Source organism: Typopeltis vanoorti, chromosome 12 (assembly GCF_054136105.1).
Source record: "Typopeltis vanoorti isolate ZY-2024b chromosome 12, IOZ_Tvanoo_1.0, whole genome shotgun sequence".
Lineage (NCBI taxonomy): Eukaryota > Metazoa > Arthropoda > Arachnida > Uropygi > Thelyphonidae > Typopeltis > Typopeltis vanoorti.
In genome coordinates, this window is record NC_143560.1 from 63,741,733 (window position 1) to 63,754,166 (window position 12,434).

The 12,434-nt window shown below is 32.9% G+C and overlaps 1 protein-coding gene across 3 annotated transcripts in view; it reads left to right on the plus strand.

Moving 5' to 3' along the window:
• LOC150100846 (histone-lysine N-methyltransferase EHMT1-like) overlaps window positions 1-12,434 on the plus strand; it is a 416,509-nt gene that overhangs the window by 90,335 nt on the left and 313,740 nt on the right. For all 3 annotated transcript variants that reach the window (XM_090401402.1, XM_090401404.1, XM_090401403.1), the window contains exon 6: window positions 6,711-6,833. In XM_090401402.1, coding sequence (XP_090257528.1) covers window positions 6,711-6,833 — 123 coding nt within the window. The remainder of the gene's footprint in view (window positions 1-6,710; window positions 6,834-12,434) is intronic.

Here is a 12,434-nt window from a genome sequence, read left to right on the forward strand (position 1 = left end):
AAACCGGTCTGGGCAATGACCCCTTCCCATAATGCATAGCATTATACATGTCCATAAGGATATGTGATTTGCATTATGGGATACTAAGGCAAGTGATGTGAAATCATTAGCTTCTATATAAGAGTTGCCCAGTCCTGAAAATACTTTAGGCACAAACTTTGTTTGCTTTCACATGAATAAAGGATCAAACCAAGAATATAATTTCTTGGCATCGTTAATTTATTCTTCTTGTGGATCTCTAGCTTAGTAAGATTGCACATCCATTTCACTCCCAAACTATTTATTCTTCGAATACTAGGGATTCATTCAGATAATGCCTCATTTAAGCACTTTTTCAAAGATTCCCATGCATTGCTGACATTTTTCCCATTCAGTAACTGATACCACAAGACCAAAGATAATATTCTCTTAAGTTGATCATAATTTCCAGCTTTGTAGTTCAGCATATAACCTGTTCTGATGGGAACATCAGTATAATTAGATATACTGAAGAAAGCACATCATGATCACTGTCATCAACTGGTGGTAAAATAGTCATATTCTTAACAGTGACACTTTCTGACACTATGAACAATTTCAACACTCTTTGACCTTGAGTTCCTTCTTTCATATACTGCTTAAGAAAGTTGTCTTGCAACAATTCAATAAATTCCTCTTCATTCTTATCATGAGATTTCTCTTTTACCCATGTTTGGATAATTAAACTCACCCATAATGATCACTTGTTTAGTACGCATAAGGCTAAATTGGTGATGCCTTTCTGTTCCCTGCAACTGAGCTGCCAGGTGTGTAGCAACACCACACCATATGTTTCATTCTGTTAGCCTCCATTTCACACCAGATAGCTTCAAACTCACTGCTACATGGGATTGTTACCATCTCTGTTTTCTTACATTCCTAACTGGACTTACGTCATCTAATATTATTAGTAGTACCCCCCCCCCCCTCCTCTCCTATCTCTTCTGTCATTCCTAAAAATAGTATACCTATTACACTTGATCCCAGTTACCATATCTGATTCTGATAGGCAGGTTTCATTAATGCCAAGAATTTTAGGCCACATTGTATTCAACAAAGTATACCGAACTCAACCCCCTTTGTTTCTGATGCTCCTGGCATTTGTGTATAGACATAACAAATTACCACGTAGCCTCTTTTTATAATTAGATATGCAATTTATTTGGCCTTGTTGTAGAACTCTCTCTTTTCCCTCTGCAGACATACTCAAAAGGTCCCAACACAAGGCATATTTTTCCACCCCTTTGCAAGATACATAACCGTGTTCGAAGCCATTCATATGTTTATTATGTTTGCATACCATAGCTGAACTTTCACACATTTTCTGCATTCCTGAGAGAGTTTCCTTGACTCTGCAGTAAATAATTTTTCCAGGCTCCTGATGCCAAATGAATTCAATTGCAGGTCTCCCTCTTACACAAGTTTGCCATCAAACACTCACTCCACACATCCAAAAAGTCGCATCTATTTCTTCTACACAGCATGTAATCATTTGCTATCATTGCTCTCCTTTTTAACTCGGTATTGTCGTATCTGGGGGTAGCAAACCTACAATATTTACTCTCTTACGTTTCTTTCTTGCTTTTTCCAACAGACCTTTCATATCTCCTCTCATACTATATTTGTTGTTACTTAAATTATTAGTTCCTACAGAACTACCATCTTTTTTACTTTTCTTTTCTGTTTTTTAGTTACATTTGTGTTATCTTTAATTTTTTTCCCCCTGGAAACTAGAAGTAGTGACTTCCTCACAAGCACAAATTTGAATCGCCATACCATATCACCTCTTCTTTCTTAGATTTTAATTGATTTATCTTGTTATTAATATTATGATTACCAAGTTCAGTGCTTTCCTGCTTCTTCTTGTTCTGATCCTTTTTCTTATATTGTCTAAGTTTTGTTAAACATTTTTCTAATTCTCTGATCTATTTTTTAATCATTTCTTTTAATTGGAATATTTGCAATGTCAAATTATCCTTGGATAAATTATCATCATTACTGCAGTTACGCTTTTGCTCATCAGAACAATTGTTCTCCTCAGTGATAACAACTTTAATTTGAGTGTTAGCTAATATTATTTCTACAATTATGTTATTAAATGCTGTAGTACAATAAATACACTAAAAAAAACTACAATAATATACTAAAAATACAGCACTAAATCAAATACTCAATAAATCACCAAAAATCACTGATCTTTCAGGGCTTCCTAACAGCACATCTTTTTCTTTTTTACCAGATAGCCTTGAACCTCAATGTAACAGTAGCACTGTGCATCATATTATATACACCTGGTTGATATGTCTTAGCAATGTGAGCACTCATTAATTGAACAGTCTCATTAACTTCTGACATTAGAGTACCATCTGCATTCAAAGTTATTCTTCCACATTCATTCTTTCTTTTGCTTGTGGCATGACAAATTCTTTTGGATTGTTTTGGGTCCATAACAAAAATTTGTCAACATTCCAGTTGTTTCATTGAGACATTTGCTGAGGCACAAATGAACAAAATAATTATGCAAGGTATTCATTTTAAAATGCAACTAGAGTTTCACTTTGTAATATTTATTATAATAACAAAAAAAATGTATAATACAAAACAAACTGAAATACAGTTTATAAAAGACGCTGGAAGTTCCCACTGTTCGATGAAGGAGTTCTATCATATACACATCCAGAGATGGCCCATAGAAAGAAATCTAGAGGATAAGTTTGGGTGTCCTGCGGAAATGCACAAGCCCTGCAAAAATCAGTTGCTCTTTAGAAAATTCTTTTTGTGATGTCAAGGTTATTTGTGCAGTATGGCAAGTAGCTCTGACTTTTTAAACCACTTTTTCTCATCTACTTCCTGCAAAGTAATAAAGTGCATTAAATAGTCTCAGTAATGTATTGCTATCACAGTGTTCTCAAAGAATATTGGACCAATAATCCTGCACTGTGAAATTGTACTAAATGCCTATTTTCACTGAATACAGTGAACTTTCATGAGTGTTGGCTCCCATGGCTGCTGGTGAAAATTTTAAGTGGAGGTGCTGCATATACAAAATAAGGAAAATAATTCATTTTTCTTAATCAGTAACCAATTTATTAATAAGTAAATTTACATATTAAAACATTTGCTTTATTAAAAATATTATTTGAAATTAATATTAAATTTAATATTAATAAAATTTTTAATATTTTTGCACATAAGCATACGATTTATCTGTAGCGACACTGCTCGTTGAGCAGTGTCGGATTCACTTGTTACGTGCAGTGACAAGTGCAAATGAATATCGACAAGTCTAGCACCACAATTGGCTGAATGTGATAATTCCGACACTGCGTTAGATCGCAGTGCATTTGTTTCGTAATCTAAAGCATTAATCGAACAATTCGATTATTAACTATTCAATCAATGTCGAAACATAAGCTGTAACCTTGAACGTGAAGTAAGCATTGTCATTATTTATAAACACAAACAAAATTTAATTTTTTTTGTTTTTTCATTGGGGGTGTCACAGTGCTTATGTACAAGCCGCCATTGGTTGGCTCCCCTGACCTCCATAATCAGCCACCTGGTTATTAACATATCTGTATATAAAACTACATACATAAAGTTATACATACAGTGACATGTTCTTTCAAAACTATTTTTGCAGTGATTTAGAGGGAATCTGAAATTAACTGAACCTCACATCTTTCAGTGTGCCATCATTCTGTGTGTGTGTGTGTTGTATTTTGATCACATAGAACCGGTCTCTTCAGTTCTAGTGACAAGGTGGTAAATTATTGTTTTTTTCAGCACCATCTCATTTGGAAGGTCTGTTAGTATAAACATGTGATTTGTTTATACTTCAATCTCATATCAGAGCATCTTTCTTTCTTTCTTAATCAAAAAACTATCTTGTTCTCTGGCATAATCTACTAAATGTATTAATTTTCCATGCTACGAACTGCCACTAACTACAGAAAGTAATAGCTCACTGGTCAAGTTCATTCAATCCCTTCTACCAGTAACCAATAAACTCATGCCAAAAGCATACAGAAACTGAAAATTATTGGTTACATTTTCAAATGAACTCTGTGCAACAATGAGGCAACTCATAAGCTCTGGGCAACTGTGGACAGTTGGAATTGAGTGAAATTATGGCTGATAATGATGTATACAAAAGAATATATCCACAGTTCAGTTTTAGTCTTGGCTGAATGATTTTTATTAACATATTTGGCAACATTATTTGAACTGATATCAATAATTCTGTATTAACTAGATGGAATTTAATGAAATTTAGCTTTTAGGATCACTGAAAATTTGTTTGATTATTTTAGTTTTGGTTTCCATTGGTTTTTTATGTTGCGAAAAAAAATTAGGCAAAACGAAATTACATGCCTATAGTATGTGTGTGAGCCCAAAACTGTCAATATTTCTTAAATGCATTATAATTTTTGACAGACTCATCAGATTTTCACACAAGCACCATTTGATAGAGCTCTTTGTATAATGTGACGTTGTCATATATGATGATAGTTGTTGTAAAAACAAGCATGTTGTGCTTGTTTTTGCAACAACTGTCATCAACTAAAACCCTATGACCCCCATTCCTTCTCGATGTTTTGCCTTATCCAGGCATTCATAAGGCAAGACGTCGAGAAGGAAGGAATGGGGGGGCTTAGGGTTTTCACTTCTCTTACCTGGATCTGCTGCCACGTTAGGTCTGTTGTCGGTCATCAAAAGAGAAGTGTTGTTTGTTTTAGGGTTCTCAACCTTCTCTTTCCTGGGTCTGCCGTCGGTAATCTAAAGAGAAGCATCATAGATTCTGAGTCTTCTACCTGGGCCTGCTGCCACGTGAGGTCTGTTGTCGGGAATTGAAAGGAATGAGCTGCACATTGCTGCCACGTTAAGAGTCCTGTAGGGCAGAGAATAATCTGACTCTGACAAGGAAGAAATTTGGCTGGAAATCCAAAACAAGAGAGGAAGGAAAGAAAGAAAGACAAGGAGCACTTACCTGTGAACAAGATTCATGTAAAAGGCAGTGCTGAATGATAATTGTAAGTAGTTATCATCATCATCAAATTCCTGATGTGTACCTTCAAGGGGTGTACAGGATATGATAGTGCTACATGAAAAATTTACATCATTACTAACTTCCTATCTACAATTTTCCTCCAAATCAATCTGTTACCTGTCAAGAATCCAACATTATCAGATCTTATATTTCTATCTTCTAAGGCACTTTTTACCATATCAATCCACCTATATCTTGGTCCTCCTCTTGGTCTTTTTTCCTATAAACCTGGCACAAAATATTTGTTTTGCTAATCTTTCCTTTTCCATTCTGTTTAAGTGACCATACCACCTGAGATTACCTCTGCTAACGCATTCCTGGATGCTGACAATGTCAAGTTCTTTCCTAATATCCTCGTTTTTAATATGATATTGCCATTGATGGCATCTGTTCACACCTATAATCTTTCTCAGGACTCTCATATCTGCGGTCTCTAGTCTTTGGTCAAGTGTTTTACTTCTGACCCAGCTCTCAGATCCATAAATTAAAACTGGTTTGAACACTGTCTTGTATACAGCTAATTTAGTGTTCCGACTAATTTCTCTCTTATTCCATATGAATTTATTCAATTGACTTGTTGGAGTCTTGACAAGTAACAGACTGATTTGGAGGAAAATTGTAGATAGGAAGTTAGTAATGATGTAATTTTTTCATGTAGTACTGTCGTATCCTGTACACACCCCTTGAGGATACATTTCAGGAATTTGATGATGATGATGACTTCCCACCATACCAGCTTTGCTGATTCTGTTGTCTATTTCTGTATTTAATTTACCATCTTCACTAAAAATCATGCCTAAGTACTGAAATGTTTTACTTGTTTCACAGGGTCTCCATTCACAACACAGTTGACATTTTCAATGATTCTGCCTATTTTCATTGTTTTTGTCTTTTTATTGATTTTTTGTCTTTTTATTGACATTTTCAATGATTCTGCCTATTTTCATTGTTTTTGTCTTTTTTATTGCTGACCTTCATACCATATCTATTACAACAGTTATTCAGTTTAGTCAGAGAATCTTGCAGACTTGTAGCAGATTTATTTAGAAGTATAACATCATCCGCATAAAGCAAAGAGCTGACATTCTTTCTAGTATAATGTGCATTTAGTTCTTTGAATTTGTTGATTGGTAATTACATTAATATTTAAGTTTGAATATTTTTTCTGTGATTGCTGACCGTTCACCAAGTTGAGGATTTGATGCATCTAATTTAGAAAATGAAACAAAAAGATTGAAAAAAAAGTTTTTAGCTATGTCACTCTATAGTTGATAGTGATAGATATACTAGCTTGCATCCAGTTTTTGTTTTTTGTTTTTTTAACTAAAAGCTATAATTTAAAAAATTTTAAACTAAAATTATAACCATTGCTGTATAAAATATTACTCAGTTTAATGTCATTTAGTTGAAAAAATAGTAAACTTTTAGGTAAACTTTTCATCATAACAAACTGTTTCTTTCACCCCCATATTTTTGCTGAAGTGAAAGTTAACAGTACTGAATTCCTGGGGATAATTTTAATTTCTCAGTGTTTTAAAACTTTTTTTTTTGTGTCATGATCATTTTTATTTTGTAAATAATTTTTACTATCTAAATTTGATCACAAATAATTCATTTTATTTTAATTTTTTTTTTAATGTAGTATGATATAAAGTTGGGAGCAATAACAGATTGTACGTGTAATGCAAAACCCATAGATGACAGCATTAGTGAAAAAGGTGAATCCCGAGTGTATTGCCAAGCTATTGATTCTATTGATGGTAGAGTAAGTATCTGAGGACTAGTTAAGCCATTATAATATATCTTTAGAGTTTGGATTTGAGTTATCTAATTTCAGTATTCATTTTGTAGATGTAAGTTTATGATGAAAGACATATACAAGTGTTTATTCCTCAATGAAAGTGTTTTTGTTTGTTAAGGTGCATATTTTATAAAGTACTGCTACAATACCTCAGTTGCTACAATTGTTCATTGAAATATAGAAACCTGATATTTAGGGAATAGTTTTATTAGTCACTTCTCATCAGAGTAAACATCTTTATAGTAAATTCACTGTAATTTGGGAAAAGTCCTAAAAGCACCATAGTCTAAATGCTATTATAACTGAAAATTGCTATAGCAAACTTCTCTTTGTCAACTATACTGACTCTTTGGAGATAATTTTAATTTCTAAAATTTTTAATGTTTCTTTATCATGGTTATTTTTATTTTGTAATTAATTTTTGCCGTGTAAATTTTAAAACATAGTTAAAGGTTTCTTTAAATTCAAATTATAATTTATTGGACAATTAACTAGTTCATTTCATCTTCAGAGAGATAGTGTTTTATTGATTTCTTATGCTGATGTGATTTGCTAAGAGAAAATTTGTTTTGAAATTTGATCATGACAATATTTACTCTAAAAATTATTTACAAATTAAAACTATCATTTAACAGCAAATAAACAACATGCACATACAAATGCAGTCTTTGTGTGTGTTCGTTGTTGTTTGCTGGATTTCCTTCTGGTTTTAAATATCCTTGGTCCAGCAGCACACTTCAAAAGACTAGGAGAAGGGGAAGATATGGCTGGACAGCAAATTACATTAGTTACATCTACACTGTCTCCATGGTTTCATAAGTAATCACTTAACAATCAAATACTTCCTTAATTTATTTGGCAGTTTATTCCAAATCTTATCTTTTTTCTTTTCTTTTTTTTAGTCTAAATATAATTTCTTATTGTGTAATAAATTTGCTTCTGCTAGGCACGAAGAGTTTGATTTTTTTTTTTTTTTTTTTTAATTATTTCATACCTATCAGCTTTTAAATGAATATTGAATATTGCTTAGTCATAGTTTTTGTATGTTTTCTATATTTATGTATTTTGGCAATATTCTCTTTCATAATGGTAGACTGCCAGAAGAAGAGTGTTATAGGGTCATTTCTAGTTGTTGACTAGAGGAATTCTTTCTAGTCTTTTTCTCCAGCTCTTTCCTTGTTGTATCAGTAATTTCAAAGACAAGCCTAAGTGGCATTTATCTTTAAAATCACTGGTAGCCATGAACTCAGCTGTTGGATGGCTAGGGATTGAGACTAGATGCCCACCTACTCCCTCTAGGATATGAAATTAGAGAATTTTTTTTTGGATTTATGATTGGGGATATCCAATTTCTTGGTCTGTATGCCAACGAAAAGATTACCTCAAGTGTAATTTGAAGTGACAAATGATGAATTTGATTGAAATAATTTTAAGGAATTCCAAATCTCTTGCTTATTGTTCCTAAGCAGCATAAGTAGTGTGTTTAATATTGGAAATATATGTAATTCTTATTGTGGATTGCCTAAGAGTTAAAAGTAGATAACTGAAAGGAGACTGTGTGACCTGTTTGAAAAATTGAACCAACTGGGGCATCTTGCTACACCTGGTAAGATGCCTCATTTCATTATCCACTGATCCCATATGAGTGAATACTGAACTCATGAGGACAGACTAGCAATCTGGGACTTAGCTGACCAAATCATATTATGTATTGGCTTAAACTGCACATAATATGATAGTATAATCAAATGTCATGTTGGCTGAGGAGCCATTGCTCTGTTAAACAAGATTCCTATTGTTTGAATATAGGCACTATACAAGAAGCAGCAGCAGCACTAATGGAAAAGAGGTGTGTCTAACAGAAAGAATTGCAAAACTACCATGTCAACATAATTTATGTTACTAAGATAAAGATGCTAAAGGCAGTTATTATTGTCCTAAATAATATATTATGACAATAGTGAATCAGGGAAAGGAAAGAATATCTACAGTATTCTACACTAAATATGAATATAGACATTGTATAACAAAAAATTTCAAGTTGTGCCATGTGAGTGAATTTTGAAATGAGAATGCATAAAATATAACTTATTTGTGCTCATAGTTCTATTGACTCAAACTCTTGAGTCATTATCAAAGGTATCTGATATGATAAATATCAGATACCTTTGATATTTATCATATTTTGATAAATATGAATTCTGTCATTAATTCACATGGCATGAACCCACAAGAAATGCCTTATTGATTGTTCTGTTGTGATAGTGGTATCTTCACATTGGTTCAAGATACAAAAGTACAATTGAACTTTGTTGATTTCAGCTGTAATGAGCATAATGATTTTAATTTACGTTTACGCATATTCCCATACAATTACTCAATTTTATAACGATACTACATGGATATACTGTACAAATTATGGTAACTGTGCAATGGCTCAAGTAGTTCTTGGAATAGACAAAAATGAAAGAAGCAACTTAGCTTTTATAACTGCCTACATTGGATTATAACCTAGTCTTATGGTTATAATCCTTGAGAACCATCCTCACTCCACCTATCTCTCCAGTGTCTAGGCTCTGGTCCTCCTTCCTCATTTTACCCAAACGCCGGCATAACTGTAAAATCAGTTATAAATGAATCCTTTTATCAGAAATGTCTAGTGAAAGAAAGCATCTTGGTTCATGAAAAAGTTGAAATTATTTGTGAGTTAGAACATGGTGCAAAAAATCTTGAAAAGTAGAAAAAGTTTTCTTTGTTCTCTTCAACTGTATCAATATTGTGGAAGAATAAAGATTTTTACATATCAGCACTGGCAAACAACATAACCAAAAAAAAAAAAAATTAGAAAGTCTGTGCATACAAACACTGATGAAGCAAAGTGAAATCTTTAAAACAAACATCTGTTTGTAGATTCATAAATAAAAAAGATAATGTATCTACTAGTGTGTGTGTGTGTGGGGGGGGGGGTCCTGTAAACTCAGAACACCAAGGATCTATCAGGTTGTATGTAATTAAGATATCAGGAAGGAGAGACTGTTGTGTTTTCCTTTTTCCAAGGTGAACTGAATCCTGGGGTGCTGTGTTAGGAAGGTGTTAAGAGCTTCGGAGCCATGTTACCAAATGGAGAACACATCACCTACATAGCATAGTAAAGCAGTAGGTTAAGGCTTTTTCTTCTAGAGTTTCTGTGCCAGTGGGAGAGGAGAGGAGAATCGTGTTTATTATTAATTAGTATTGTTTTTAATTACAAAGAAATAAACTGTGTTTAGTATTAAGTGTATGGTTTTACATTTATGGACAAATAAATTGTTTAATATGATTACATACCCAGATATCATTTGTTGTACATACAAATGATATCTAGGTATGTAATCATATTATTTTTTTCTAAATTTTTCATTTTTTCTAATATTTGTTTTGTTTTTAAATTATTTTTTATCAATTTAATAAGAATAAAAAAAAATAGGAGGTAGATTTAACTCATCACTGATTTAGTGAGGAATGGTTATAATAAGGAAATTTTGTTGTTCCCCTAGTACTCATTATAACCAAGTTTGACTGTATGCCAGATTCGAAATAGAAATATGAAAGATTTACAGTAGAAAGTGATCATTATTCATGCTTGAGCAGATGAAAATGAGTATCACACAGAAAAGAAAAAGACATTCAATGTTTTAAAAAAGAATCACTCTAGCAGCTTTCAAATGAAAACTGCAGACTCAACTATGCAGATATTATTGAACAAACAAGTAAGTGTTTGAAAACAAGAATTGCACCTTAGAGATAGTGCAACAGAATCGGAAGAAGCAAATTGTAATGATATCTACTAGAAAAATTAATTCGTTAGAAGGACAGAACTCAACTATCCAGTACTGAAGCAGAAAACAATGTATGTGGAACATTTCATCATTTTTATTTGACAACTGTTAGTTCCACACAAACAAAGAATAACTTTTCATCTAATCTTCACTCAAAATAACCAGAAATTACAACAGTGAAGATACGGTAGCGAACAAATTAATCTTGAACAAGCCGAATTTTCGTCAAGTTTTTGGTTATTGTTTCAGTTCTGGTTTCGGTTTTAGTTCACTATTTTGGTTGAGTGCAGCATGTTTTAACTGTCTCTAAGATGTTTATTAATAGTGATGTGCATTTTAATAATGTAAACAAATTGACATTTGTGGTGTTTTATTCATTTCGTGTAGCTATAAAATGGATACATCTCCAGGAAAGTGTTCAAAAATATGTACTCTTTCTCAGCACACATCCATGAGCCAAAGACAAATTGCTAATGAGTGTGTTGTTGGTTTGGATACTGTTAATACTATTTTAAACAGGTTTATGGAGACTGGTATCTTTTTCTCCTGACAAAAGGAAAATGTGGGTGAAAAAGGAAAACTGCACTTACTCAAGATCATTTACTAGTTAGGAAAAACAAAATGAATCCAAGATTGTTTGCTGCAGATTAACCTAGATACTTCGCAGCTAGCTGGATTAATGTTTCTGAAATGACAGTCTGTCGAAGATTGTTGGAAACACAGAAGACTGCCCACAGACCAAAAAAGAAACAACTGTTGATGAAGGCTATGCCGAAAAGGCAATCCAGTGGACAAAAGTGTGCAAAGATTGGACTGTCAAGAAGTGGAAGAAGGTCATATTCTCAGATGAGAGCCATTTCTTTGTCCAAGGAGAAGGAGCACCCTATGTTCTCAATTCGGCATCTGAGAAGACTTCTCCCGCACACCTTCGACAATCTCCTAAATCCCCAGCTTAAAAAAAAAAATGTTCTGGGGTTGTTTTACACATTATGGCCCAGAATCACTTGTGACTGTTGATGGTATAATGAAAAGTGACCAATATGTAAAAATATTGGAGACAAGTGGTTCCACAGATCCAGAAAGACAGGAGGATCTTGCTCCATGTCACACTTCAAAAAAGTGAAAGAGTTCCTCAAAAAATCACAATATCCAATTGCTTCAGTGGCCAGATAATTCTCCTGATATTAACCCAAAAGAAAATTTGTAGGAAATAGTGAAAAAGAGACTTGGAAAATTAAATTATGACACAAAGGATAACTTAATACAATCCATTATAAAAGTATGGTTTCGAGATGCAGAAATAAGAATAATGTGTTCTATGTTAGTAGAGTCCATGCCTAAGCGAATTAATGAACTTCTAGGAATAGTGGAGCACATAAATTATTAGGTAAAGTGGGAGTTTAATTTTTGTACTTGTTTTCTTGCGAAATTAAAATTTTTCTTTAAAAATGAGTGTTCAGATTAATTTGTTCAGTACTGTATATAAACTTCCCAATAGTAACTTAAGCATATAAGGAATTGCAAAATACAGCCATTCATTCCTTATGTTTTTCCTTATTTCTTAAAGGGAATTATTTCCAACTCTCCCTTATATTCCTCTATCCATTCCATTTTTACATCTCTTTCTCTCTCTACATATATTTTATGACTAAACAAACACACGTAATAACCACAGTAATAAGTTTTAATAAGTAAATATTTCATCCTAAGTATATTAGAACATTCGCAGTACAGTTAATTCAAACAA